The 27,120-nt window shown below is 52.1% G+C and overlaps 12 protein-coding genes across 12 annotated transcripts; 4 read left to right on the top strand and 8 right to left on the bottom strand.

Moving 5' to 3' along the window:
• Positions 1-146: 146 nt before the first annotated feature.
• On the bottom strand, positions 147-2,264 carry CCMA1212_010516 (uncharacterized protein; the record flags this gene model as incomplete). The annotated part of the gene is made up of 7 exons (XM_073707558.1): positions 147-248; positions 323-546; positions 605-1,031; positions 1,103-1,374; positions 1,445-1,780; positions 1,855-2,006; positions 2,095-2,264. 7 exons carry the CDS (start codon positions 2,262-2,264, stop codon positions 147-149), a joined length of 1,683 nt encoding a protein of 560 aa, XP_073553952.1.
• Positions 2,265-2,778: 514 nt separating this feature from the next.
• CCMA1212_010515 (Beta-glucuronidase) lies at positions 2,779-4,608 on the bottom strand (the record flags this gene model as incomplete). The annotated part of the gene is made up of 5 exons (XM_073707557.1): positions 2,779-3,321; positions 3,378-3,672; positions 3,726-4,232; positions 4,287-4,389; positions 4,443-4,608. 5 exons carry the CDS (start codon positions 4,606-4,608, stop codon positions 2,779-2,781), a joined length of 1,614 nt encoding a protein of 537 aa, XP_073553953.1.
• A 930-nt stretch (positions 4,609-5,538) lies between these two features.
• CCMA1212_010514 (Aflatoxin B1 aldehyde reductase member 3) lies at positions 5,539-6,658 on the bottom strand (the record flags this gene model as incomplete). Its single annotated transcript, XM_073707556.1, has 3 exons — positions 5,539-6,204; positions 6,279-6,538; positions 6,655-6,658. 3 exons carry the CDS (start codon positions 6,656-6,658, stop codon positions 5,539-5,541), a joined length of 930 nt encoding a protein of 309 aa, XP_073553954.1.
• Positions 6,659-7,218: 560 nt separating this feature from the next.
• CCMA1212_010513 (Aldo-keto reductase [NADP]) lies at positions 7,219-8,300 on the bottom strand (the record flags this gene model as incomplete). Its single annotated transcript, XM_073707555.1, has 2 exons — positions 7,219-7,804; positions 7,873-8,300. 2 exons carry the CDS (start codon positions 8,298-8,300, stop codon positions 7,219-7,221), a joined length of 1,014 nt encoding a protein of 337 aa, XP_073553948.1.
• Positions 8,301-9,496: 1,196 nt separating this feature from the next.
• On the top strand, positions 9,497-10,142 carry CCMA1212_010512 (uncharacterized protein; the record flags this gene model as incomplete). Its single annotated transcript, XM_073707554.1, has 2 exons — positions 9,497-9,862; positions 9,912-10,142. The coding sequence occupies 2 exons, from the start codon at positions 9,497-9,499 to the stop codon at positions 10,140-10,142; spliced, it is 597 nt and encodes a 198-aa protein (XP_073553949.1).
• A 214-nt stretch (positions 10,143-10,356) lies between these two features.
• On the bottom strand, positions 10,357-10,677 carry CCMA1212_010511 (uncharacterized protein; the record flags this gene model as incomplete). Its single annotated transcript, XM_073707553.1, has 1 exon — positions 10,357-10,677. The coding sequence occupies one exon, from the start codon at positions 10,675-10,677 to the stop codon at positions 10,357-10,359; it is 321 nt and encodes a 106-aa protein (XP_073553950.1).
• Positions 10,678-12,602: 1,925 nt separating this feature from the next.
• Positions 12,603-13,935, top strand: CCMA1212_010509 (Leucine aminopeptidase 1; the record flags this gene model as incomplete). The annotated part of the gene is made up of 5 exons (XM_073707552.1): positions 12,603-12,964; positions 13,027-13,199; positions 13,256-13,681; positions 13,739-13,803; positions 13,852-13,935. The coding sequence occupies 5 exons, from the start codon at positions 12,603-12,605 to the stop codon at positions 13,933-13,935; spliced, it is 1,110 nt and encodes a 369-aa protein (XP_073553994.1).
• A 257-nt stretch (positions 13,936-14,192) lies between these two features.
• On the bottom strand, positions 14,193-15,725 carry CCMA1212_010508 (5-methylthioadenosine/S-adenosylhomocysteine deaminase; the record flags this gene model as incomplete). The annotated part of the gene is made up of 1 exon (XM_073707551.1): positions 14,193-15,725. One exon carries the CDS (start codon positions 15,723-15,725, stop codon positions 14,193-14,195), a length of 1,533 nt encoding a protein of 510 aa, XP_073553993.1.
• A 1,517-nt stretch (positions 15,726-17,242) lies between these two features.
• On the bottom strand, positions 17,243-17,473 carry CCMA1212_010507 (uncharacterized protein; the record flags this gene model as incomplete). The annotated part of the gene is made up of 1 exon (XM_073707550.1): positions 17,243-17,473. The coding sequence occupies one exon, from the start codon at positions 17,471-17,473 to the stop codon at positions 17,243-17,245; it is 231 nt and encodes a 76-aa protein (XP_073553992.1).
• Positions 17,474-19,836: 2,363 nt separating this feature from the next.
• Positions 19,837-20,729, top strand: CCMA1212_010506 (Uncharacterized protein; the record flags this gene model as incomplete). Its single annotated transcript, XM_073707549.1, has 4 exons — positions 19,837-19,909; positions 19,966-20,000; positions 20,049-20,196; positions 20,254-20,729. 4 exons carry the CDS (start codon positions 19,837-19,839, stop codon positions 20,727-20,729), a joined length of 732 nt encoding a protein of 243 aa, XP_073553991.1.
• Positions 20,730-21,075: 346 nt separating this feature from the next.
• On the bottom strand, positions 21,076-23,815 carry CCMA1212_010505 (putative exo-1,4-beta-xylosidase bxlB; the record flags this gene model as incomplete). The annotated part of the gene is made up of 3 exons (XM_073707548.1): positions 21,076-23,341; positions 23,404-23,526; positions 23,574-23,815. 3 exons carry the CDS (start codon positions 23,813-23,815, stop codon positions 21,076-21,078), a joined length of 2,631 nt encoding a protein of 876 aa, XP_073553990.1.
• A 1,427-nt stretch (positions 23,816-25,242) lies between these two features.
• CCMA1212_010504 (uncharacterized protein) lies at positions 25,243-27,009 on the top strand (the record flags this gene model as incomplete). Its single annotated transcript, XM_073707547.1, has 3 exons — positions 25,243-25,995; positions 26,049-26,381; positions 26,446-27,009. Coding segments are annotated over 3 exons (1,650 nt in total), but the record flags the coding sequence as incomplete, so codon positions are not given.
• Positions 27,010-27,120: the final 111 nt, after the last annotated feature.

Here is a 27,120-nt window from a genome sequence, read left to right as displayed (position 1 = left end):
TAGTGATGATAAAAGCATGGCAAGTCGTCGTCTATCTCATACCAGATGAAGCAACGGATGCTACTCAACCGGGAAGCTTCACCTCATTGTGGCATAAGGGGGCGGATTTTGTCGTAAATGATTCATCAAGAATATATGCTCTCGTTTCAGTTGTCATGCGGTTCTTCGCCTTCTTCGTCAATCAATGTGCTCCCAGCGGGAGGGAAATTAGAGAACAGCAGCACTGCCATTCCGACTACTGCGATGGCCTATGTGGAAAGTAATGTTAGCATTGCAGCAAAACACATTCAACATTGGCTCGAGTCGTCACTGGAGCACTTACAGCATTGCAGTAAAACGTCGCGTACGCTTTGCCCACGCTCGCCAGGCTGGAGTAGACAAAACCGAACAGTCCCTGTGTTGTCAGTCGGGCGATATTCTCCACGAGCGTCACGGCGTTTAGGGCATCTGCACGATGAGATTCTGAACACATGTCTGTGATGACGCCTTTGGCTGCTGGTGCAGAACCCGACCCGAAAGGGAGCAGGAAGGCGGCTGCAAGGCTCTCTGTTAGCATTTCACAGGGGATAGAGACCTGTTCGAGTGTGTCTGAGGAATGGCTCACCGAGGTAAATGTGCCATCGTTTGGTGGCAAATGCGACGACAGTGGTAAGTGCGCCGTCAACGACCAGACTCCATCGCAGGAAAATGAGGTCAAAGTGGCCGACTTCGTGATGACGCCCCGTAGGAATAGGTCTAGTGGGCTCAATATCCGTCTGCTCGCCAGTAGCGGCATCGAAGTCGCCAGGCTCAGTTGGTATTGGGTCATCCGCTGTGGTAACAGATGAGGCATCGCTGTCTGCGGGCGACGGGCTGGAATTACGCTTCATCAGGGAGCGGCCGAAGCTGATGATGTGAGGAAACAGGAGGATGAGGAAGACGCTTCGCATAAAGGCGAACTCGAACATGAGCCATCCGTTGTCGGACTGGTCAAAGTCGAAAGCCGCGGTGGCATACATTTGCATCAATAGAGGGGCGTAGTCGGTCGCCAGCTGGAGAAAGTCTCTAGTCAGTCACGATACTGGAACACAGGATGAGAAATATTATGCTTTGCTGCACTCACCACTCCGAGAAAGATGCCGGCACAGAGGACAACAACGCCATAGTGCTTCTTGATGCTGCCCTTGGCCGTGCGCAAACGCTGTGGTACGAGGATCTTGAGAGGGGCGAAGAAGCTTGCAATGCCTTGTTGGCCGGGCTTCTTCTTGTTGCTCATGGATTCTGGCGAGATGTAGGGGAGAGTGAAGTGCACGTAAGTACAGGAGAGGAGAAAGGTGACAAATGCAACGTCAAAGGGGGCGCGGATATCGATTGCATCTCCAAGCATTCCGCCGACTATCCATCGCATGGCCAGAGTCAGCTGTCCGTATAAGTGCAATCGAGAATCGAATCCGAGCATACATACCTAGGTAGCCGACGCTCTGTCCCAGCATGATGCTTCCCTGCAGCTTGCCAAAGACGGCTGTTCGTCGAGACGGCTCGACAGTCTCGCTCACGAAGATGTTGGTGATGAGAATGTATCCCGCCGGCCCGCCGATGATCGTGATGAGCTGAGTAGCCTGGATGATCAGGATGCCCGTTCGCTTGCCGGCAATGACGCCAAAGATTTGCGCAAGGACTCGGATGGCGGGCACGAGGGTCTGAATCATCAGAGCGGACCGAGGGCCAATCTTTTTGACTGTCCACCCTGCAATGAAGAGATTGAGGGTTCCTGGAAGTTCAGACGTCTTAGTGATTAGTGCTAATCATGAATAGAGTGGAAGCAGATCAATTATTTTTGAGGGAATGTCATGTCTTCTCCCCGAAGAAACTTACCGCATAGCGTCGTGCTCATGCCCAGGATACTGAACTGCGTAGCCGTTCCAGCTGCGATTTCGTCGCGACTGCACCGCTGGCCGGGGCCCTCAAACGGTGGGTGATGGTCGTAGAATTCGTCGCATACCATAAGATGGAAAACATACATGAGCCTGCCATGTTGTTAGCTGTGCTCTCACTCTTTTGCGTGGGACACATCAGTGACCGTGATAGGCACAGCTGAAAGGCGAGAGAACACACGGAACTTGAGTGAAGCTGAACGCGACGCAGATAAGGAATCCAGCCGCCAAGATACGGTTCTCAACACTCGTAAAGAAGCTTCTCAGCGAATCCCCGAAGCTCTTCTGGTGGTCGACCGAGGCCGAAGCCTTGCGGCCGGGAAGCAGCGGCGTGGTTTCGTCCGTTGCCATTCTGATCGACTGACAACTGGCAGTTCTCGGCCAATCTGTCTCACGGAGTGACACTGCTGGCTGCTTCGAGCTCGGATGGCGTTGACTGGAGAGGAAGAAGAAGCGCCCTTTGGCTCCTTGAGATAGCGAGGTCCACTGCCGGTTTTCGGCTAGAGCCGTGGAAATCGGATGGCGAATGGAGAGGTTTGATTGCGCAACTTTGGTGGACGGTGGGCCCGTTGCGCAGGGGGGTCTTGATAGCGATTACCAATAGGCCGTGGGCTGGTTTGGAGGGAGGGAGAAGTGAAGCCTTTAGCTGCCTCTGCTGGCACGGACAGCCTCTGAAGGCATGATGTATGCGAGGCTGTCACTTGGTTGTCAAGGTCTATGTTGGATCGAAGCCGGAGATTCGGTAATATCCGTCCGTCATTCCTCCAAATGTGGCTTTCACTTTAGCACAGCATTTTGGCTTACTACTTGGTTCTTATGGTTCTCACCCATTCCCGCTTAGACGGAGCATCTGCCAAACGCTACTCTATTTAAACGTCAAAAGAACGGCTTGCGAATGCCTCACCTGAACAGTAATATCTCCCATGCGATTCGGGCGAAGCAAACTCCCATACTGTTTCGCCACTCTCACAGGCTTTCCTTCTGCTAGGTTGTAATCATAACTCAGTCCAGCGACCGTAATGTTCGTCTCCGAAAGTGCGCCCGGAGCCGTCATCAGCTCGACAGCAGCGTATTTGATTCCCCTGTTGCCGGTGCTAATGGTGAAAGTCGTAGTTGGTGCCTTTGAGGCTTCGGCTTCAGCACTGCTCGCAGGACTCCATTCGTGGAGGTTAAGAATGACAACTCGCGCCAGTCGACCGTCTTCATATGCTGCGTATGCGGAACAAAAATCGCTGTTCAGATCAATATTGTTGACCCTCGTCTTGGGATGGGCTCCGATAAACTTGGAGACCATGACATGGCCGTAATAAGGGGGATTCGTCGACGGGCCGGTTCCGTTCTGAGCAATCGGCAGCCAGGCGCCGTAGCGATAGCCTGTTCCTTGATGCAAATGCATGCGATTTACGCCCTATTACGCTCCGTAAGGATCTGCTGTGGAAGATGTTCGAGAATTTATTGACTTACAAAGGATGCATAGTAGAGCTCGTAGTCCACAATGAACAGTGCAGAGCCAAAGACATTGGAAACGCCGTATGCACCTTGGCCAGAGACGCTGTTGGTTTCACCGAGCGTGTAGATGCGACCGGCATCGTGATGAAGCTTGCAAAGCGATTGATGGACGGTTCCATTGATCACTACACTTGTGTGGTTCATGAGAGTACCTGGTTTCTCGTTAGCCAAGCCAGCTGAGTAGGCACCAGCTGTTGTTATGGAAGCCATACCTTGAAGGGTCGGGTTCTGGGATGTCCCAGAGACATATCTGGATCACTGTGTCAGCCATTATGCGCAGAATAGAGGGTTAATATTACTCACCCGTGCTGGGATACCTCTGTAATCCAGCCATCTCGGTCGTAATCAAACGTGCTGTTCCAGATGGTCCACGGAGAGAAGAACGAATAGGGAGTCGTGATATTGTAGCAGCATGCTGAAGGAGCATAGAATCGGAGACTCTTGTCTGGAGTCTGGATATGTCGTGCGCGGTCATTCCACTCTTCAACCCAATCCTGCTGCGTCCATGTTGGGGGCCGGAAACCAGACAATGCGCCGTAGTCATTCTCGTTGCCAATCTCAAACAAGTGCAGCCTATCAGCAGGAATCTGCTTCAAGGACTCTGAGACCTGTCCTCGAAGGTTCTCAAGATACGTCGAATCGTTCTTGTAGAAGTTGAGTCCGAAGATGTACTTCGTACCCTCAATGGCTGTGAATGCCTCCCAGAAGGCCGGACCCACGGAAGAATTGCGTGGCTGGTCAGAGTTGTAGGATGGATCCCAGAAGTTGATGATCTGCTCTTTTTGATAAGGAACATAGGTGACGTGATCCCTACGAATGAAGTTCAGAAATAATTCATAGAGAGCAGTTGACTAGTCTCCATACTGAGTGTTCCCTCCGATACGGAGAATCTGGGGTACGTCCCCATTAAAGGCTCTCAGATTTGCCAAGAGGTTGTTGGTGAATCTGTTGGGATGGGATTTGTTTCCTGGAGAGCATAGTGAGCTTGTTGCCTTATGTCTCGGGCACGGCAGTGTGTACCCTGAAAGTCAACTAGAAACGCAGTCTCAATGGAGAACGACTGAAAGTCAAGTGAGATGGGAGGACTCGCTGATGCCGGGGGCGCCCTGGCGACGTTTACATGGACTGTTTCGCCCGCGACGAGGCCCAGAGTTGCGAGGGCTGACGCCACCGAGTTTCGAACCATCCTGCAGCAGATCGAAAAGTCCAGTAAAGGAACCGCAATCACAAAGTGGACCTGTTCCACTCAGTTACTCCAAGATCTCAAGTGAAACCTAGAGTCTCTTATACCCCATGAATCCCTCACCATCATCTAGCGGATGCATCATACGTTGCCTTTTGCGGGGAGTCTTAGTTCGACGTCACTCGTCTTTCAGGTCTGATCATTCGGATACGAACCAGTCAAAGAGAAATTCTGTTAGCCTAAAGATAGTTCGCGATCCAAGACGGTTCGAGTCAAGTTTCTGGAGGTACTTTGGCATCGGATACTAGACAGGGTTGCATCCCGACGGATCGGATAACAAGAATATGGGGTATCTAAGAATTAAGCGAGAGTCTGAACTGCCGATCCCGGCTTATAATTATGCTCGACTGTGAGAGCAGATGCTCCCGTCGAGTCTCAAATACCGCTTCGAAAGGCTTCCCCTCAGCGGTATAGGGCATAATGGGGAACGGGGAAGGAAACCAGGGGTTTCGAACGAACACGGCTCATGAGTACTCTCGTCCTTCCATTGCCATCATCGTCCGCAGAATGGCAACGTAATGTGAGGTTTAGACATCGTACGAGTTGAGTACCGCTGATCTTCGCATCGGTCAACAATACGAGATGCAAGCTATAAATAATCAGGAAACTACGGGTAAAGATAACATATCACGAAGGTTCTATAAATCGGGGAGGAATCTGAGAAAGTGGTAGAAATTGCACGACATTGTGGCCGGCATGACGTGCCGTCGGCGATATGAGTCCCGACAGCGACAGGAGCAGTATCAACATGCTCTAACCAGCCCGTCCCTTAGGCCAATGCGTCGCCAGGACATAAATGCCTCCGGTATTTTCAGCGAGGATAATTGTTACACTACCTCCCGATCAGAAGAGGGAATGCATGCCCATGGCATTCTAGCGAAAATACGGTCGACAGACTGCCTTGGCCACTTCCCATCCCTCATCAAACGCCGCGACTAGCTCATCCGGCAACGGTCCCTTTTCCAAGCTCGTCAGGTTCTCCCTCAACTGCCGAGCACTGCTTGCGCCAATGATGATGGCATCACCGTGTTCCTTCTTCAACAAGCTGTGATGAAGAGACCATCGCAAGGCAGCCTCGGCAGTGGGGATGCCGAGCTTGGCAGCGACAGGCCTCACGACATCCAATGCCTTGAAGTATGTCTCGTTCCAGTACCTCGCACGATATTGAGCACCTTGTGGTCGCTTAGGGTCAAAGCGGCTGCCATCTTCGTGCTCCGTATACTCGAGCTTGTACTTGTCTGTGAGGATGCCTCCGGCCAAGGGATTGTATTGGTAAAAGGCGATGCCGTAGTATCGGAGACAGGGGAAGAGCTCGGGCTCAACCGCTCGGTGGAGGCCATTGTACACGCCCTGGTAGACGTCGGGCTTCTTCCATCCGTTGCGGATGCTGATTTCGCAGAGCTGGGCGGTCTCCCATGCGGAGTAGTTGCTGATGCCGAAGCGATTGAAGTAGCCTTCTTCGTAAAGCTTGTTGACTTCGCGGAGGGTATCTTCATATGGCGTGTTGTGATCAGGCGCATGAAGGTACCACATGTCAACCTATTGACGGAGGAAGAGGATGAGTTAGTCGATAATGACACTCGTAACAGAGCCTTGACTCTACTTCGTCTTACCTTGTCTGCTCCAAGGGCCTGTAAGCTGTCTAGCAGACCTTTTCGAATACTGGCAGGCGTATGGTCGTAGTTATCGTGAGGCGCCAGCTTCGTATCCATGACAATGCCTCTCTTCTGCCACTCTAATTGACCAAGAAACTTCTCAGAACTGCCACCGCCGTAGACCCGGGCCGTGTCAACCTCTGAGTGGCCGAATTCCTGAAAGACGTCGAGGATCTCGGCACATTCTTCCAAAGTATGAACACGGGCTTGGTTTGCGCCTGAAAAGAGCGAATCAGAAAAAAGACAGAAGCTGGATAAATTGAAAACGGCCAACCTCTTTCTCCCAGGGTCATGGCCCCAAAGACGATCTTGAGTGCTGAAGTAGGCTTTGAACCCATCTTTAGATGCTTATTTTTGTCTGAAACTTCTTCGTCAAGTCTTTGAAGCTGCCTTGAGGCTTCATATATTATTTGGTAAAACAATCGTGACCACGTCGCGATATTTATCCCGTCAATGGGAGGCCAATTGTTCCACTAAAGCATCTCATACATAGCGGGGTATCAATATAGCAGATTCAGCCCCGCATCGGTTGAATGATGCCATCTTTAGCACGATAAAGTCATGGAGATAGGAGGGATGTTCGGGTCTCTGACGGCAATAAGGGGTGCATTTTGGCCGTTACGGATGCAGCTTGGATCAATACAGCTGTTATATGCCAGCATTGATCGGAAGAAGTTGCCGTTGCGATTTGCGATTTTCTGGGACGAGGTGAAAGGTATGAGGAGAGAACGGTGACCTACATTACGGTGTTGGATGTACGAATTATTGACGAGACTATATGCTCAATGGACGGTGTCAATGTCACACTTCGATGCACTTCATCTAAACTAGGATTCTTAACATGTATATCTTGAGAATTTTAGCTATATCAAGCACGCAATAGCACCAACTAAACCGCCTACTCCTCCAGGGGAACAGTGGTCACAAACAGTCCTGCAGTCCACCCTGGAGGATACCTGTCTCCAACAATCGCCACCTTTTCAATAGCCCTCCTGACCTCGACATTCTCCTCATCACTAACGTTCAGCCGCAGTGCCCCCATATTCTCGTCATAGTACTTGATCTTCTTGGTCCCGGGAATTGGAATGACCATGTCCCACTGCTTCAATAGCCACGCAAGAACCAGCTGCGAACTGGTAGCGTTGTGTCGAGCCGCAATCTCCTGCAAAGTGGCCACCAGCTCCAAGTTCTTGGGGAAGTTCTCAGGAGAGAAGCGAGGAATGTTTCTCCGGAAGTCGCCCTCTTCGAAATCATCGGGGCTCTTGATCTGCCCGGTAAGCATACCTCGGCCGAGAGGAGAGTAGGCGACAACCGCGACGCCGAGCTCCTTGCAAGTGTTGAGCAGGTTTGTCTCTGGCAATTCGATTTCGAGGGCAAAGGGGCTGTACTCCATCTGGACGGCAGCGATTCGATGCACGGCATGGGCTCGCCTGAGAGTATCGGCTGAGACCTCGGAGAGACCAAGATGTCGAATCCAGCCTTTCCTGAAGGGTAATTAGCATGTCTTCTGCCAGTATCAGATCCAAACTGTGATGCATGAAGATGGACTCACTTTTTCAGCTCAACCATGCCCCTGACTGTCTTCTCGATAGGGGTGTTGGAGTCAAGTCTATGCACATAGTACAAATCGATATAATCCGTCTTCAGGCGCCTCAGACTTTCCTCAGCGCACTGCCTAGCATACTCGGGATCGTTGTTGGGAGTGTTGGGGCCCCGGTTTCCAAACTTGGTAGCTAGCACAATGTCCTTTCGCTTCTCGGGGTTTCGCTCGAACCATTTCCCAATGAGCTCCTCAGAGTCTCCGTAGACGTTGGCAGTGTCCCAGAATCTCTCCCCGGTCTCGTAGAGATGGTCTAGGACCTTGAGACGCTGCTCGTCGGGCTCTGTGGCTCCGTAGAAGGCACTGATGCCCATTGCGCCAAAGCCGATGGCTGTGACGAGAGGTCCATCCGTTCCAAGGCGGCGAGTTGGAACAGACATTGTGGGATGACTTGAACTGGTTGTTGATGATTTGTGGTCGATGAATGATTCAAGAGTGCGGGAGTTGCTGCTGTCGTTGTTATTGTTGCTGAGTCTTGTCTTCAAGAGAGAATGTCCATGCTTATATCCTCATGGAGCCCCTTCATGGATCTCGAGTTTTGATGAAATCTCCATCCAACTCGCATCGGCAATACAAGTGACGGATATCCGGAGCTGTTTGGTGTTGTTCCGACGGTCAACTTCTCAGGCATCGGCGTTAAATGGTGGCACAAATAGCCAAAACAGGCAATAATGGCTGTTTTGAGAAGAGCTGTGATGTCACAAGGTGTCAACAACAATAAGTGCAAAGAATATACCAGGATTTCAATGTCTGAATGTTCCATCTAATTATTTATCGTTTCTGTCTACTAGAGTGATTCCTGATTCGCTTCCTGATTAGGCGCTGCGACAGCAGATGCTTAGAAGCTCAGCGAAACGGAGGTGAGGTTCTACCAGAGCCGAATCTCCGAGCGAACTGAACGAGTTCACGGCGCAGACAATATTCGCCCTTGGATTAGTAAGGTGCTTGTCTGAACGGTTGCAATCCAGTCTGCGACGCCCAGTCTGGCGACATCTCATTCCGCGAAACCCCTTCGGCGTTAAGCTTTCTATCAAGCACGGCGATAACAGAATGAAGGTTCCTGTTTGTCTTACAGTGACAACGCTGAGACAGCTAACCTCCAACACATACTTACCCTATTCAACAAACACTATCAATGAACTTCGATTCCAGGCTCGTTGTCGAAAGTTCGTTCGTCCTTCTGACTCAAGTAGACTTCCTGAGAGAATTATTAATGGCTTTGCACATAATCGAATGATGAACATGCGGGCAGATAGGCTCTGTATAGAATACAGTTCACTTCTTAGATCGTAGCTCTTAACGCTTCCATACCTTATTGGAAAGGGCTCCAGAAACAGTTAGTTTTGCGATTATCCTGAGGTCTCCCGCCACGATTGTAACATGACGCTCGCCATCTCCAAGACTGTCAAACAATGGAACGTCACCACGGGAGAAGGGGTTGACTTTACAATACTCCGAGCAGCTTCTTCCTCAAATAGAAGATGGCCAGGTTTTGGTCGAGTGCAAGTTCTGCAGGAGATCCGGCACCAATTTGTCGTCATCCTGGCAGATCCTATAGTGGAAGCGACGTCTCTCAATGTGGGTTGATTGGGACCTTCCTCACGCATGGTCCTTTAAACGAGCAGGGACTTGTACTATCCCATCAAGCCTGAGCTTTCTCGAGGCTTCAACTTTGACCTGCGCTGAAGTAACGGCGTGGAGCGCGCTCTTTGGGCTTTCTGACTACAGGGTGACCGCAGGTAAACGAGCCCTAACGCAAGGTACCGGAGGTGTCGGTGTCTTCGCTCTGCAGTTTGCACGAGCAGTCGGCGCGAGAGTTATCGCAACGACAGGATCCAGCGAAGAGGTCGAGCCCCTGAAAGACCTTGGAGCTGATAATGTTATGACTTACAAGGGGAACGCTGAATGGGGTATTCCGGCCAAAGCCGGGACTCTAAAGGCCGTCAGAGTTGACAGAGTCAAAACATGTGGCTGTCTGGGGTGCATTGAAGGGCGACCAGCCGGGGTTTCCGGATGCCGAACGGACAGATGCCTTGTACGGCCGATCCCCGTTAGGATCCGAAACCTTGCTGGAAGATCTGTGCCGTGCCTTCGAGGCGAATCTCGAGAAGCTCAGACCAGTCATCGATCCCAGGGCCTTTTGGCTCGATCAGCTCAAGGAAGCCCGTGAATATCAGTGGTCGGGGCAGCATAAGGGCAAGGTTTGCATTGAGATTTCCTGACGATATGGACTTAGGGACGGCACAGCTTCTCCAAATCTGCTCACGTAGTCCGTATATTCAACAGAGTCGTTCCCTGGCAAACATAGAAGACAATGTCACAATCTGTTCATGTCAGATTTGAAAATTTACGGCTAAATCGCTCGCACAAGGTGGCGTCATGAAGGCCACAAAGGATCGTCCAACCCCGCGATATTTCCGCGACCCCTCCTCGCTCTTACTTGCGCTCCCAGCTGCCTTCGACGTTTGCGGGCAGCAGGATGGGCTTCATGTTGGTGAAGTTGGCAACGTCGTCAAAGACGGGCTGCGACTCGCTCGCCTTGAGGGCATTGGCCGCGGCCTCCGCGGCCTCAAAGTGCAACACGACGCCGCCGTAAAAGGGCGCGTCGGAGCCGTACTTGACGACCTGCCAGCTCTTGAGGCCGAGGGGCGTCCAGTGCTCGTTCGCAATGGGCATGTGCTTGTTGACGTAGTAGTCCATGTCGAAGAATTCGCCCTCTTTGGGCTGGTTGTAGAGGACTGTGAGGATGGACGACATGTTGGATCAGGGATATGGGAGCTCGTTCGGGTTCCTGCCGAAGGAATTAGCTGTGAATAGCTGCACTCACGGGGGGTGCTTCCATTGTTTGCTCGTACTTTTAGCAGCGGATTTTCGCAATGACAAAAATTGCAGCTGTTGGGGTCACAGAAGAACAATGGGAGACGACGAATAGGTCCGGATATATGTCGAAAGCTTCTGCGGCAATTGGGATGGCAGATTCAAGTTGTCCCAACTGATGCGGATCCGAACTGAACTCGTCCCTCGGCAGAGCTACCACAGCCAATCAGATCCAGTTACATCCTCCGCATTGCACGAGCGACAGGGGCGAGCTGCGTTTCCGCACCAGATCGGTAGTCAATCAGCGCGGCCAAACTTGCCCCCAGCAGCGTGCTACGCATCAAGGACCTAGTCACGTCATACATAATGGATCATCTGCTACCGACTCTTTTCTGGAGCACAAACGATGCGTACCACAAAATGCTCGGCTGGATCACAGAGCCACATTGTGCGGGAATTTGCTTCATCTCCTGCCATTACTTTATTCCCGGCCTGCTGTGATGCTGTGCACCTAATGAACCCTTGTCGGAAAATACCCACCACGAACAGAAATGCCCGAAGCAGGGTCGATGCTATCATCGAAGTACGAAAAAGAATCGACTGGCTTCAGAAGTCAGGAGACCAAAGGAAATGGAGATTTGTTGGGAAAAAGGGCAAAAAAATCATGCCGTAACGAGGAATCGAACCTCGGTCTTCAGTGCTTCAATTATCCACAAACTGATATACTAACCACTATATTATTACGGCTTCTTCGATGTCCGCCGCTTGCTAATTTTAGCGTATAGAGCTATCACATGGAATTCATGCCGTCATCCGCAACAACAGAGCCGTGACCGAGGAAGGAAGATGAGAGACTGATGTGACAATTGACAAGCATGAAATCACTCCAGAAATATTTATCAATTACAGGTACATGGATCTGGTTTTTTTTTTAAAGAGGTACACCACAGCTGGAGAACTTACCTAGCTTTGCAACTCGTCCTAATCGACCGATCTATATTTGGCCAGTAACTGTTGGTGCTGAAACAAATTGAACCTCTTAGCAAGATGCTGCCTTGTCTTTGTTTCATTCAAGGTTCTTCACAGTCTCACATACACCCACCTCAATAGGCTATCATGTCAGCACCAATCTCTTTCCCGAGCTTCATTCCATGCCCGTGATTGCGTGACAGGTGTCATCGGCCCCTTTGATGGTGTATTACGCATCAACGGAAGAGTTTGCGCCTTTGGTCCCCCAACTGAAACAGCAGCTGTCTTCCGCTCAGACACCAAACATCCCCAAGGCCACGTCTGCAGCTTTCGTTGTGACCTCCTAAGCGAGAGAGGCCTGCTTGACCTGCTCCTTTCGCATGGAACTTTCGCAAATACTACACTCGATTCTCTGCATCTGCCACTACAAGTTGAACTCCGCGGGCGGGAGGTAATGCCAAGGGCAAGAACCAGGAGCCTGAAGACTTGAGGAGGTGGTCCCGGAAGGCGGGTTGCGGATAGAATTGGCCAATAATTTAAGCTTATATGCTTATATCTCTTTTCTCCGCTCAACAAGATCTACAAGGTTGGTCCGAATGCCACCTAGCTTATCTGGGAATGACTTTCAGGATCGTTTGTTGCCGCGGACTCTGGTTACCGGATCAGGAAGCTGGGTTGGGCTTGTGAATCGTCATGCCTCAATGCAGATGTAGTGTTACTGGCCTTTAGGATGATACCAAGTAACATTAAATCATTCGGCAGGTAATGGTGTGAGGATACAGACTGCTCGTCAGTCACTGTCATCCGGTGATAAAACACTCGACTACTCCTGGTCTACCGGGTACAAGTCATTCCCCCAAGCTTCTCAACTTCATCGACAATACTAGCTCAGTAAAATGGTGACCAAAACTGCCATTGTTCTGCTCGCAGCGACTTTTCCGCTTGCTCTTTCTGCGCCTCTCACTGGAAGCAGCTCGGAGCTTCGCCTCGTGAAGACCTCGGAAGATGATGCCGGCCAGTGGGTGACTGAGCAGGAGAAATTCGACAAATTTACCTCCAAGAATATTGGATTCGTTGACATCACTGATATCAAAGACGAGGAAGTCTTATCTATTCTGTCAAAGCCGACTTCTGATGCATCTCTCGCCTCCCGTGCTGTTGTATATCCAACCAGTGTCGCACATGTGGCCGAAGCGAATGCACTCATTGCAAATGTATCTACAGCCGGCCCTCAATCTTGGTTGACGACATTTACAGCGTGAGTAAGAGGTCACATACTCCACGAATACTAGGTGGTGCAAACTGCTCACGACGGACCAGGTTTACTACGCGCCATTACCGCTCGACTACTGGCACGCAGGCCTCGGCTTGGCTGTTCGACCAGGTCTCCAGCATTGCTGCCGCAAGACCCGAGATCACTGTGCAGAGATTTACCCATACATGGAACCAGCCTTCGATTATTGCTCGACTGCCCGGACGGACTTCTAGTCTCAGTAAGCCCGCCATCACTATATACCTATAACGAGATGAATTGCTAATGAGTCTGAAGTCATCGTAGGTGCTCACTTGGACTCAACCGGCGGCTCAACGACAGCCCGCAGTCCAGGCGCAGATGACAACGGCTCTGGAACTGTCACCATTCTGGAAGCCCTCCGCGTCATTGCCCAGTCAGACTTTGCCCCCCAGAATACCATTGAGTTCCATTGGTACGCCGGTGAGGAGGGTGGACTTCTCGGCTCCCAGGCAATCTTTGCCAACTACAAGGCCACTCAAAAGACTGTCCTTGCCATGTTGAATCAAGACATGACTGGCTTCTCGCCGAGCAACCAGCTGGCCGTCTATACCGACAACGTCGATGCAGCTCTGACACAGTATGTCAGAGTCATTGCTACTCAGTACACGGGTGCCGCGCCTCTGACCACTCGATGCGGCTACGGCTGCTCCGACCACGCAAGTGCTCGAGCGAATGGTTTTCGTAAGTTATCGAGCTTCTGAATCACGCACGTGAGGAGTCGCTGACACATACTATCAGCATCTGCTTTTGTCAATGAAGACACATTCGAGAGGTCCAACCCCAATATCCACAGCGCTGCAGACGTGAGTTACGCTGTCCGATTCCATGAGTCCTAATTGACATGCTTTCAGTCTCTCGAGAAGATCCAATGGCCAGCAATTCTTCGTCATGCCAAATTCACCGTGGGATTCCTTGTGGAGGCATCATATCTCTGAAGAACTTGGATGGCTTTGGCCTCGGCGCAGATTGAACTGAGTCATCAGACTTGGCACTGAACAGACAATGAAAGCAGAAGCGCATGTGAGGCTTCTTCAACAAATACAATTATTTATTAAACATTGCAGTCACAACAACATTTTGTCTGTGGCGTCAGAACTATGTCGTCAACCTCCATGATGCCTCCCGTACCCATTACCCTCGTTCTCCATTTAAACGGCGATGGCCCGTCTCCCGAATCACCAGTGTTCGAGAGTTAGATCAAGAACAGCGTACCATATCCGGTATCTTGTCCTCTCTGCACATCAACAGTCTCGGGCGTTCCGTAGCTGTAGCCACTACTGGGATAAGGAACGTCGTAAGAGGGGTAGGGAATTGACCTCCAGATATCCTGAATCCTCTTGGCTGACTTCAAGAAGTTCTTGCGGATGCTGGGGTACTCATCGCTCACAAGCTTGCCATCCTTCTTAACGAACTTGCCGTCGATCAAGACGTGCAGGACATCACCGACGCTGGCGTGCATGATGACGGCGGCAACGGGATCCTGCCATCCCAGCATGGAGGGGGAGTTCTCGGCATCCCAGACGACGACATCGGCTTTGGCGCCGGCCTTGATGACACCGAGATCGTTGCGGCGCAGGGCCAGGCCTCCAGATCGAGTAGCCAGGATGAATGCCTGATTGACAGTCATGGGAGAGTAGGTCGGAATCTTCCAGTTGTCCAAGACCTGCTCGTAGTAGTGGAGTCGGGTGGACTGCAGCCACAGGCGAGCCTGGGTAAGGATATCGGCCGAGTAAGTGAAGTGAGTGTCGATTCCGAGAGCAGTCTGGTCCTGATAATCGTAGGAGTGAGGATGACCGTGTCCGTACTGCATCTCCGATTCGGCGGTGATGGAGACGTACTGGTTGGTGGAGCGGAGGAGCGAAACATCATCGGCGGTGATGAAGCTGGCGTGAGAGAAGACAATGGGGGTGCTTCCGTTGAGAATGCCGAATTGCTGGACGTTGGTGGGAAGGTTGCTGATGCCCCAAGGCCCGGCCAGAGAATGCGTGGTCATGACGGAAACATTATACTCCTTGACGAGGTCGGCAATCTCCTGAGCATCGCTGACGGGCGTGTTTGGCCCCCAGGAGTCATAGGCAATACCCAACTCAGTAGGAGACTCTCGCAGAAGCTTCTTTTTGTTCTCGGCCATCTCTCGAAACAGAGGGATCTGCTCGGAAATCGTGTAGTTCAGAGACGTGATGTTGTGGAAGGCAAACGACCAAAAGACTCTGGCTCCACTGTCGACGGAAGCATTGAGGCCTGCGTAGGAGGTGTCATTCGACCAGGTGTGTGAAGCGTGGTCGAGAAGAGTCGTCACTCCGGTATTCATGGCCTCGTAAAGACCGGCGAGTTGGCTGATGTAGACGTCCTCGGCCGTGAACTTGTCCGCCGCGAAAAACTCGCCATAGCGATTGAAGTATTCGGCAAGTGATACGTTCGAGGCGATGGTCTTGTAGACGGTCTGCCATCCATGGCGATGGGTGTCGACGAACCCAGGGGTCACGATCTGGCCAGAGACGTCCACGATATTCGTTCCACTGGGCAGCTGGGAAGGTCGGGGGTCCTTGTTGACAGAAGCGATCCGATCATTGGTGATCAAGAGGGATCCGTCTCGTATGACCTCGAGATAGTTCGCCTCGTCGTTCCACGCAATGATGGTGCCGCCAGAGAGGAGCGTTGAAGCTGCGCTGGCAAAGACATCTGAGAGGCCCAGGGCTCCCAGGAGGAGAGGAGACTGACGCATTGAGACTGAAGTTTGGCTGCGTTCTTTCCAAAGCGGCAACAACAAATCGGCGTAGGCTTTTCCGGCTGTTGATTGGCAAAGCTGTCTGGATTCTCGATTGTTGAAGCCGTATGGAATTGTTGCCTCGATGATCTCTCTGTTCCCTCCTCGGAGCTTCACTCTCATTTGTTTATATACCTGACACCAACCCCGTTCCCTCTTGAGCCTGTCTCGGGAGTCCCTCCATGGCCCCAATTAGCAGACCTTGGCATCGTCATCCAAATTTGGAGGAAAACGGAAATATCTCCATGCCGACGCCCATCCAAGCTTGTTCCCGTCTTCCATTGTTGCATCTGGAAAGCTTCTCCTGCTCCTCATCGCCCAAGGAGACGCGAAGCCCGAAGCTACCAATCCCGCACTATGCGATCCGCAATCCGCAATAGCCGCACAGGCGATTGGCTCTGCCCTACTGGCTAAAGGTAGCATTAGGGCCTGAGCACAAGATGGGGGGACCGGACCAGCCTTTCATTTGTATGGACGCGCGTGGAACGTCGCCAAGCATGGGCCTCGAGTGCTTAGACGAGGAGAAGAGTGTTACAGATGCGACAGCCCATTTACATAAGAATTAGTAAAGCCTGCCATTGCACCAGTGGTAGACGTCGGCGAGGAGTCGCAGACCTTCCATTCGTCAAGTGCCGGGCGAGGGCGGGACCTCTGCCGATGTCTCCCAACCACCAGGGCAAGATATGTACCAACCCCCCTGACCCTGATCGTCACCAGCATTTTCCAGCGTTGCCCCACGAACTGGCCCTCATCCAGTCTAGCATTCCGGTCTGCTCAATGAGGATATGGTGCAGAAATTCTTGCGTGCATGTTGGCTGATGCTCATGCAAGTCTGAGAAACCCGTTCAAGGCCGTAATTCGTAGAGACCAATTCCTTCGTTTCGTCTCAAGTCGTAAGGCTGAGCATCTGGGCGTAGATCCTTACCACTATGCTCAACGACACGACGCTCGCACAACCGAGCAGCAACCACGGCAGCCCGGGCGGTGGCGCCCAAGTTGTCTGATTCACTTTTCTTGATTTTCACCGCCACTTATCGGTTGCACAGTTGGGGGCCAGCATCATCGGCGCCCAGTCAAGGTGGTATCCAGGTGGGAAGCGTTCGTGGTGACGCAGATGTGAGTTGAGGTCGATCGGAATTCGGCCGCTGCTGTCCCGCACCGTCTAGTCTCCGGGAGTCTCTAGCCTGAATTCTGCTGCTTCTTTGCCTGGTCCTGAGAAACTTCATTTGGGATGAACGCTATCCAAATATCCGCCAAGGTATATAGGCCTCATCTGTATTCGAAGCCTTTGTTGTCTTGGAAGCTGCGCGACAGTCTGTTTCTACCCCCCAGAAATTAGATTTCGAGTCCATAAGTGAGCAGCGAAGCCTTTTTTTCTGCTGTTGGTTGAGCTCGCATGAGCGCAGTTGCATCGCCGGCGCATATACGAGATGCGGCTACCTCTACTAGCTTGCCAGGGATGCTCGGGAGCTAACTCAGGGGAAGACGCGGGTAGTTGAGCTCGACCCCTTTTTGAGAAACAAGTCCGTGAGTCTCGATGCATGTGGAGAAATGTGCGAAACATTGTTGGTTGAGGTTTCCTCTTCAGAGCATAGACTTGGATGTGATAGAGCATCCAACACACCCGTTGGTGACGAGTCCGCCGATCGGGATGCTCGTAAGTTCCTCTTACCGCCGGTATGGATTGGAGATGCCCCGGGCAGCATCCGCTCGAGCGGTAGAGAGCTAACCGAGGCCGCCAAGCAACATCATCGTTGTAGAGTTGAGACCAATTCCGATGTCGCGCATTCGGGCGAAGTAGTACAAGTGGGCTGATTCGGTGCTGGATAAACAGGTCAGTCAGATACCCTACTGTAGTAGAAGTACCACAACGTCCGCCTTGCAAGAGCCCGAAACCATACAAAGTTAGGTGCACAAAGCACAATCTATAGAGAAAACTGGCGGAGCGCTATGAAGTACGCAAGCTCAATGAAGGGTTGATTGCCACTGGGCATGATGGCACAGAAGACGCTGAGAGGGGGCGGGACGGAGGTGGGTGGATATAAGAGCATGTATTTCACCACAGAGTGAAAGGATAGAGTAAAAGAAAGTATGCAGGAATAAACTTGGGATAGATAGAGCTACTTTATGTAGGGCGAAGAAAACATGTCTTCTCTCCTCTTACCCAGAGGTATGCTTGTCCTTTATATGATCGTCAGCAAATGCCATCTCTTTCATCCTGCCCACCACTCGTCACACTTACGAATCGACTAATGTTTCGCCAACGCGAGAAATGTCATCACTTGATCTGCTCGTTGTTGTTCCTGGTAGGCTTCCAACATTGCTGGCAATTGAGCTGTCTTTCACAAGAATCGACGTAAGATTCCACATGCATATGCACCACTACACACACAAAAGGCGAGTGTATCACGGCAGTTGCAGGATTGTCAAGCACGTTGTCACGTTATTGGCCAGTTCTTGTGATGTTGGTGAGTGACTAATAGCTGATGCAGCGTGAAGGCTAAGCTAGGCAGCGTTGTGTTACCAATAATCCTAGTTATAGCCATCACGCCATGTATAGTAAGTTTCTTTCTAAAACAGACAATGGCTCAACTGAGTATTGCTTTCGGAGCAAGTACTCTTCGTCCACTTTAAACACTAAGGTATGATGACATGCTAGTCTCTTGAATCTGTCTACCCTCCCTGTTCAATGATCACAATGAATGACATAGTCATTGACAAGGGATTTTCATTCTCATGCAAGTTCTCATTGTTTCCAATGACAGTAGTACGAGACAACGGCAGTTCTCGAGCTTCGACTAGTGTTTGTCGGCAGATGTCCTGTCTGGTAATTACAAAACTGTTCACCGAAACAACCAGCTACAGTGCCAAGACATGTGTGTCCAATGACCCTGGGTCCGCAATGTTCGTATTCTGTAATGGACAGGGCAGTTAGTCATTATGAAGTACGGTTCATGATCCATGGGAGGAACTTCTACCAGTACTGGGTCAACAGAACAACTGCCGGTAACGCGCTATAATAGCGGACAGCCCAGCAGCACTTCATGCGATTGAAGATTTGACAACTGAAGAACAAGTCAACAAAGTGCAAAGCGGATAGGGAATGTGTGTTCCAGCCGGCCATCATACTTGCTCTTGATACTTCGAATCAACCTTCTCTGACAGTCTTGTGAATGCACCAGCAACACCATCCGTGGATGCAAGTGCTGTTGGGGGGATTTTGCCTAGCACAGATATTCTACCCCTGGTTTTTTTTTTTTTTTTTTTTTTTTTTTTTTTTTTTTTTGCTATCGTGAATCCTCCGCAAGGTAGTGTATTCCGCTCAACTCGTAAAGAATACTCGGCATTTGAAGTGTGGATAGTGGCAATATAGGCAATTGACATCTCAATCTTGGTGACATAAGCGAGCATTTTGTCGTCGGATCTGCCTTCGAATCCATCGCGGCTTGGCTTCATCAATGTCAGCCGCTTGTCAACATGGCATAAGTGCCGATGCAACCGTGCCATTGGTGGAACTTTGGCAACTTTATCTATACAAGCTGCACTGCATCTCATCTGGAACCAATCAAAGACACAGCGGCGGAGCTGACGCTGGCATTACAAACATGGGTCAGGAACTAGTAATCATTACCAGCCTATCAACTAATGATGGTAGAAGCTCATGGCAAGCCGGGCGAGGAGGAACCTGTCGATCCTAGCATGCAGTTGTCGTGTAACAGCTTTGTGCGTGGATAGTCTCGACTCTCGAAGGAATTGCTGACTGCAGAGAATGGAAGACTCAGTGGCGTATGCAAGGTGAAAATCGCTCGCTGGGGATGGGGTCATCCGTGTTGACAAATTGCCTCGTAAGGATCAACAATTGCTTAGACCAGGCACTTGATGAGCCATATCATTTGAGAGCCTAGTCAACTAAGGGTCAATATCATAGGACCGAGATGAAGTATATAACTCGAGTTGGAACCCTTCAGATCTGGGTCTCTTTTTCCTCAAGCCCCAGCTCAGCACCTCAAGTTACAGATTCCAAGACTCTCAAGTCCAACTTAAAGACTTCCTCGCATCAACAGCAACAATGAAGTTCTTCTCGACTGTCGCCGTTGCGCTGGCGTCGCTCTCTGCCACCGTCATGGCAACAACTGGAACCAGTGAGATGTGACTGAATCATGAGGATGTTGCTACGATGCTGATATGTGTTGCTCAGAGTATCCTTATGAGAGGCTCGACAAGGACAAGGCTGTAGGTCAATGACGTACTCTTAAACTCATTCCACCTAACAAAGTAAAGGTGCTTCTTGTTGTTGATTTGCAAGACGGCCTGTACAATGCCGTCCGCGACTTTGACCCGGTCACTTATAAGGAGAGCATCATTGCTCACGCCGCCATCGGAAAGCTGTTCGATCTCCCCGTCATCCTGACTACTTCTGCTGAGCAGGGTATGTAAATCTCATTGTGTCTCCAACACCACTCTAAAAACTAATCCCCATGATTAGGACCCAACGGCCCTCTGCCCAAGGAGATTATCTCCATGTACCCCAACGCCACCTTCATCAAGCGCCAGGGTGAAGTTGATGCCTGGGACAATGCGGACTTCCAGAAGGCCGTCAAGGCCACCAACAGAAGCCAAGTCATCATGGCTGGCATTGTCACGGATGTGTGCACCACTCACCTTGCCCTGTCCCTCCGAGCTGCCGGCTACTCCGTCTGGGCCAACGCCGAAGCCTCCGGCAGCTCGTCCACCTTTGTCCGCGAAATCTCCAACGACCGTATGAGGCACGCTGGTGTCCAGGTTGTGAGCCTCTTCTCCATTGTCTGCGATCTGATGAGGGACTGGCGAAACGTGCCCGGTGCCTCGGAGGTGCTTCCTTATCTTGACAAGTACTTCCCTGTCTATGGCATGGTTGCGCGCGCTCATGCGGCTGCCAAGACGAACGGTGTTCTCCAGCCTGGCGAGGCTGGCCTCATCTAAGCTTCAGCTTCAGATGGGCGCTTATGACTCATGAAACTTCGCGCGAGAGAAGGTGTCAATGACGAAGGATGGATATAGAGGATGGCATGTGTGTATTTTGACTCTGGCTCTGGGGTTTCCTTTTCGGTTTTCCCATAGCTTCGTGCAAATAAATACAAGGGTTGTTTGAACTATTTTCTGTATTACATATACAGAACATGCATGCTGAATCATGCCCATCTCTATGTAGGCCAAATAAAGGCAGAACTTCAGAGGCATTGCAACCAAAACGTCCTGAAATCTAGTCATTGTATGTGAGGGTTGCAGCTGGCTAATACTATTTACATAACTTTTCCCAGCCATCCCCTCACGACCGCCTGGGCAAGGTGCTAATCTTCGCCGCCGTACCAGTCAAAGTGAAGTTGTACGTCAGCGATCCATTGACATCCAGAGCAAGAGTATAAGCACCAGGGTAAATCCATCGATCACCGTTGGTATCCGCACGAGCCAGTGATCCAAGGTTCACCGTCAGCGTCAGCTGCTGAGTCGCTCCAACGCCGACATTCTTGACACGGCCGTACGCGGCCAGCTGCTTGTTAGGATGAGGCGCAGGACCGGCGTTTGTAGACTTCAGGAACAGCAGGCCAACGTAGTCGGAGGCCAGGTTCGCCTTACCGCCAGTGTTCTTGACGTTGATGACAATCGTTGCGAAAGTTGCTCGATCCTTGTTGGATCCGGCGTTGTTGACCAGAGTGGCAATGTCGCTGCCAGCAGTCTTGGTGGACTGGAATGACAGAGAGAAATTGGTGTAGTGCAGTCCGTAGCCAAACGGTAGAACAGGAATGCCAGTGTACCACGCGTACGTGCGTCCGGGGATGCCGTTGCTTGGTCGCAGGTTCATGTCCTGGATATTGTTGTTGTTGACGTAATTTGCAGGGTACTGAGTGATGGGAAGTCGCCCAGCGGGCGGGTTGGCGCCGGTGAGGACATCGAAAACAGCATTGCCACCGTCCTGGCCGGGGTATCCAGCCCACAGAATGGAGTTGACCTTGGAGTTGCTCAGTAAGGCACTGTCGTCAATTTGGCCACCGCCGAACTGCACAACCACAAGGGGCTTGCCGAGATTGGCCAGCTGAGAGATGAGGCTCAACTGGTTTCCAGGCCAAGTGATAGAGCTCCGATCAAAGCCTTCGTTCTCGGTGGAAGTGTCGATTCCTCCGAGGTAAACAATGACGTCGGACGAGCTGGCTGCAGAGAGGGCAGCGCTGAAGCCGCTGGTGTCTTGAGTGTTGATGGCGGTGCCCTGAGCGTACTTGACATTACGCCACTTCTGCTGGAACACGGACAGAGGGTTCACCAAGAGCGGTGCCGTGCCGGCATAGTTGCCCTGCATCTGGGTGGTGACATTGGCCCAAGGTCCAATAATTGCGACGTTGGACTGAGTTCGAGAGAGAGGAAGAGTGCCATCGTTCTTCAAGAGAGTCATGCCCTCAGTGGCGGCATCGTGCGCGAGGGCCTGGTTCTGTGTCGTGTTGACGTTGCCCCAACCGAGGGAGCTGTACTCCGCTGGCTGATCAAAGTATCCGACCTTGATGAGTGCAGAATACAGGCGAATCAGTGACTTATCAAGAGTGGCCTCGGTCGTCAAGCCAGCCTGGACAGAGGCGTTCAAGACGTTGTAAGAGCTACCGCAGTCGAGGTCAGTGCCGGCATTGATGGACATGGCGGCGGCTTGAGTCAAGTTGGAGGCGTAGTGGTGAGGGTCATATACGTTCTCGACAGCATCACAGTCAGAGACAACGTAGTTGAAGTCCTCAGTGAAGCCGTAGGTGTCGCGCAACACGTCTTGCAGAAGATAGCTGTCTGCACAAGCCGGGACGCCATCGACCGCGTTGTACGCGCACATGACGGATCCGACCTTTGCGTCGCGAACGCAAGTCTCAAACATGGGCAGATAGTAGTCTGCCATATCTTGCTGGGTAGGCGAAAGGTTGTTCGCAGTGCGGCCATTCTCGATGTCGTAAGCAGCAAAGTGCTTGCAAGTTGAGATGGTTCGGTAGAAATCGGGATCGATGCCACCCTGAAGGCCGTCGATCAGAGCCAGAACATAGCCCTGGATACGGAAAGCATCCTCTCCAGGCGTCTCCATCCCTCGGCCCCATCGCGGGTCTCGGAACGGGTTGATGTTTGGTGTCCAGAAGTCCAGTCCCGCAAAGCCGTAGTTGGCAAAGGCGCGAGCCTCGGTGCTGATGGCGGTGGCCACGCTCTTGACGAGGGCATCGTCAAAAGCGGCTGACAGGAGGATAGGCATGGGGAAGCTGGTTGCCGCGCTGAAGTTGGCTCCCAGAGGGGACTGGAATTGCACACCGGTGCTGCCGGCAACGCCGTGCAGAGCCTCGTTTTGCCACTGGTAGGCGGGCAAGCCGAGTCTTGCGCTGCCGGATGCAGAGCTTCCTACGTTTGCGACCTTCTCATTGAGCGTCATGGGCTTCACGATGGCGGCAGCACGTTCGGCGATGCTCTTGGTGGTGTCACAGACGTCGTTGCTGCACAGCGGATCGCGCGTGCAGTCGGGGAATGAGGGCGTCAAGGGGGGGTTTGGCGATGGGTTGGAAATGGAGTAGATGTTTATCCTGAAGGCTTTGTTAGACTTCTTCTTCTCATCATCTCTGGGCCGCGGCTGTGCTTGGCTTACATGTTACCGCCGCCACAGACCTTGCTGCCATCTGCAGGGCATGGAGAAGAGCATTGGCTCTCATCGGCCTTGACGGAAGTGCTCTCAATGCGGTGACCACAGAAGCATTGGCTTGGGTGTGTGCTGTTAGTGAAAAGTGAACTGCTTCACGAAGCCTGAGAATGTCTCACATCGTGAACTCGACTCCGCTGTACTGATATCCAGCCGCACCACAGATGTTGGCACAGTACTGGGGGGAGTTCAAGTTTCCAACCGTCAACATCGGCCCCGCAAGATCACGAGGTGAGTTTGGGTCATGATAGCATCCCTGGTAGGTAGTCTGGGCTTGATACGGAGGCAAACAGGTTCGAGCCTGGGCCAGGTGGAAAAGAGTCATGGAGAGCATCCATGGTAGCAAACGTAGGCCTGCCATGGTCGGCTGGAGGATGATGCAAACGACGCTCTACAAGTATCAGAGCATCGGTCGGCTCCCCGGGTTGACGATGATATCTTTGTCCGCAAGTCTCCCTCTTCAAAAAGTCTTGCCCATGTTATATATACACGAGCTCGTTTGCTTGGGCGTCCGCTCCGCTCATCGTCGCCCGCCGCTTTCCGACTATTTCTGCATTACACAATGGCTTCATACTCCCATAGCCAGTTTCTTGATTGAGCAAGCGTAATGACCCGACGGATATCCCCAATTCCGGTCCTCGAACGACTATTTTCGACCTGTCGATCCTCGCCGTGGGCGGACGTGCCCGCGTACCGCATCTGCCGATGCTACTCAGCCCCGACTAAATATGAGCGAGGGGGAGAAACAGGTCGTAAAACCCATCGCCTTCCCCAGACTTTCCCGTCTCCTTAAAGAATAGATTGCCGGCGGCTCCTTGAGCGATGGCCACTGACAAGGCGTCCCCCGCAACATCGAACTGGACCTGGCACCTCCCCGCATTCTTTAGTCGCGATGTGTCGACGGGAGGAGCGTCAAGGTTGCAGCCAGTACGCACGGTTAGGCTTCTTGTTTGGACCGATCTTGTGGGTTATTTAGCCTAAAGCACAGAGGCAGAGCAACGTGATATTCGCAAGCAGGCGTGGCATTTGGAAATGCCGGCTCCGGGCACCCAAGGTTGCCACTATGCATAGTCAATCCGGCACATCGCGCCCAGCAGACCTAGGTTATATGTCGCGTCTTCCCGCCCTAGCACTAGTCACTTCTCTCCGCGCTCGATCTTGTTCCTTGGCTGACGCGACGCACCGTCGTCATAGATGCTTGACACGAAGCCGATGGGAGGAGGAGATGGGGTCATGAAGCACGCATTTCCTCGCCACGGAAGAAACAAGAAACCGGCCGAGAGTACTGCCGAGCGGAGTTGCTGCCGACGCAAGTATTGACAGAGGTGACTGATAGCACGAGCAGGTATTGCATAGCAGGACCACGTATCTCATCTCCCTGGATAATAGTCCACCACTCACTTGCGCGAGAATTTTCGAGGTGTCAATTGGGGGAGCTCGAAAGTACAGTAAAGGGGCTTGGCAGGGAGCTTCTTGATCTGGCATAGCTGGTGCCTGGCTGTCAGACGCGGCTGGGATCTGCCCTTTGGTGGCTTACACCAGCATCGGAGCTAAGCAATCAGCATTCTAGCATCGGGTGATTGTGGGTTTGCTCTATGCAAGTCGAGCTGCCTGACGAAGTAATACAAGGTGCTGAACCGTGTATCCGCCGTGTTTTCCGCTCCTCGGCCAAGGAGGCCGCTCATGAAGCCGACAGAATGGAGTCACTAGGAGTTGCATACTAAAAGCCGGGTACCAAGGTCTCCGGTTAGGAGGGGCGAATTGGGAACATAAGAACAAGCAATAGGGGCGCCGGGATATGGCCTGTCTCTCGAGATCTTCATTACTCCTGCAGGCGCTCCAAGTGTTTGCCAATTGAACCGCAGATTCTTGGGACAATCCTCTGGGCCAAGACTTGGAGAAGCGCCCTACCAAAGCACCACCATGAAGAGTGTTCTCAAGAACAGCCTGCTTACCGCGGCTGCCCTGCCGGCTTTAGCTTCGGCCGCCTGTATCTCCTCGGGCGATCAGAATACGATCAACAATGCGCTGCAGTCCGGAGGCAACGGCGCTGTTGTCCAGCTCTGCGCCAACGCCGTGATCCAGATCTCGGACCAGATCAGCTTCACTGCTGATAATCAAGAGATCTCCACCGAGGGCTATCCCACGGGCAGCACGCGAGGTACCATCCGTGTTGCTCCGGGCAGCTCTGCCAGCACTCTGATCTACGGCAAGAACTTCAACAACATCCGCATCAAGAACATCCAGCTTGACGGCAACAGGCCCGGAGCTGGTCTCTTCCCCGGAGGCGCTGCCAACATTGAGATTGGTGGCTTCACTACTGGCCAGACTGTCTCCAATGTAGCTTCCAAGAACCCTCGTGGTTGGAGCTGTCTCCATGCCATTGGCTCCGGAGACGACAATAACCCGTGCAGGAACGTGACCATCATCAACAATGACATTGGCCCTTGCGGTCAGTCTGGTACTGACGCCAGCGGAAACCCTCAGTGGGCGGATGGTGTGTCTCTCGACTGCACCAACTCGCTTGTCCAGGGCAACACTGTAAGTAGTCAACTATCAGCATAAAGTTTGACGAGCTAACGTGTCGGCTATAGATCAATGGCCCTACCGACGGCGGTATTGTCATTTTTGGTTCTCCAGGAAGCACCGTCACAGGCAACACCATCATCTCCTCGCCTGACTACGTGGGCTTCGGCGCCATCAACTTGGTCGACAACGAGTATGGCGGTAGCTACGCTGGTGTCAGTGTCACCAACAACAAGATCCAGGGCCAGAAGCTGTTCAACCTGGGTATTGGCATTGGCGCCAACGCCTGGTCTTTCAATGACCCTTCTCCCCTGAAGGGCCCCGCCACCGTCACCGGCAACACCATTACTGGCCATGTCAGCTTCCCCATTGCCATCAACGGATGGACCAACGGTATCACGGTACGTTCTCGTCTCAGATGCCACTCTCCTCGTAGAATAAGCGTAACTAAGGCGTCCCCATTAGATCACTGGCAACACTGTCTCTGGCGTCACCAACCCCAAGTCCAGCTTTGCCGACGCGTCTCACTGTAGCTCCGCAGTCCAGAGCGTCTTCAACCAGAATGCAAACCTCATCTACTACCCGCCTGGTGTCACTGGGCCGCAGAACCTCCAGTCCGGCTTCGTCGCTGCCCCCGGCAATGTGACCAACTTCCTGTGTTCGAGCCTGCCGCTGCCGAACTCAGTCTCGTTCAACGCCGGCTCGCTGACCATTGGCCCCGACACTGGCCCGTTTGCTGATCTGCACGGAGTTATTGCTCAGTATCAGGGCGACAACAACGTCGTCGTCCTTCAGAACGGATCTCCTGTTTGGGCATCGGGCCACACCTTGAGCCAGGGATGCAATGGCGGCTGCCAGCTGAGATTCGATTCAACTGGAAACCTGGGCACCTACTTCAACGGCGCTGTTCAGTGGAGCACCAACACTGGGGGCCAAGGCAAAACCATGGTCGTCATCAACACGGCGCCTTGGATCCAGATCAAGGACGGCTCCGGCAATGTCATCTGGGACACCACCAAGAGCACTTAGGCACAAAGAGCCAAAAACACTCGCGTCTGTATATAGCGTGACAAAAGAAATAGGACAAATGTATATAGGGAAAATCATTAAATAGTGGTTTCCGCTGTCTAGCCTATCGAG

The sequence above is a fragment of the Trichoderma ghanense genome (assembly GCF_004382785.1).
Source record: "Trichoderma ghanense strain CCMA-1212 chromosome Unknown scaffold_26, whole genome shotgun sequence".
In the NCBI taxonomy this organism is placed as follows: Eukaryota; Fungi; Ascomycota; class Sordariomycetes; order Hypocreales; family Hypocreaceae; genus Trichoderma; species Trichoderma ghanense.
The sequence above is the reverse complement of the archived record's forward strand: the minus strand, read 5'-3'. Positions and strand labels throughout refer to the sequence as shown.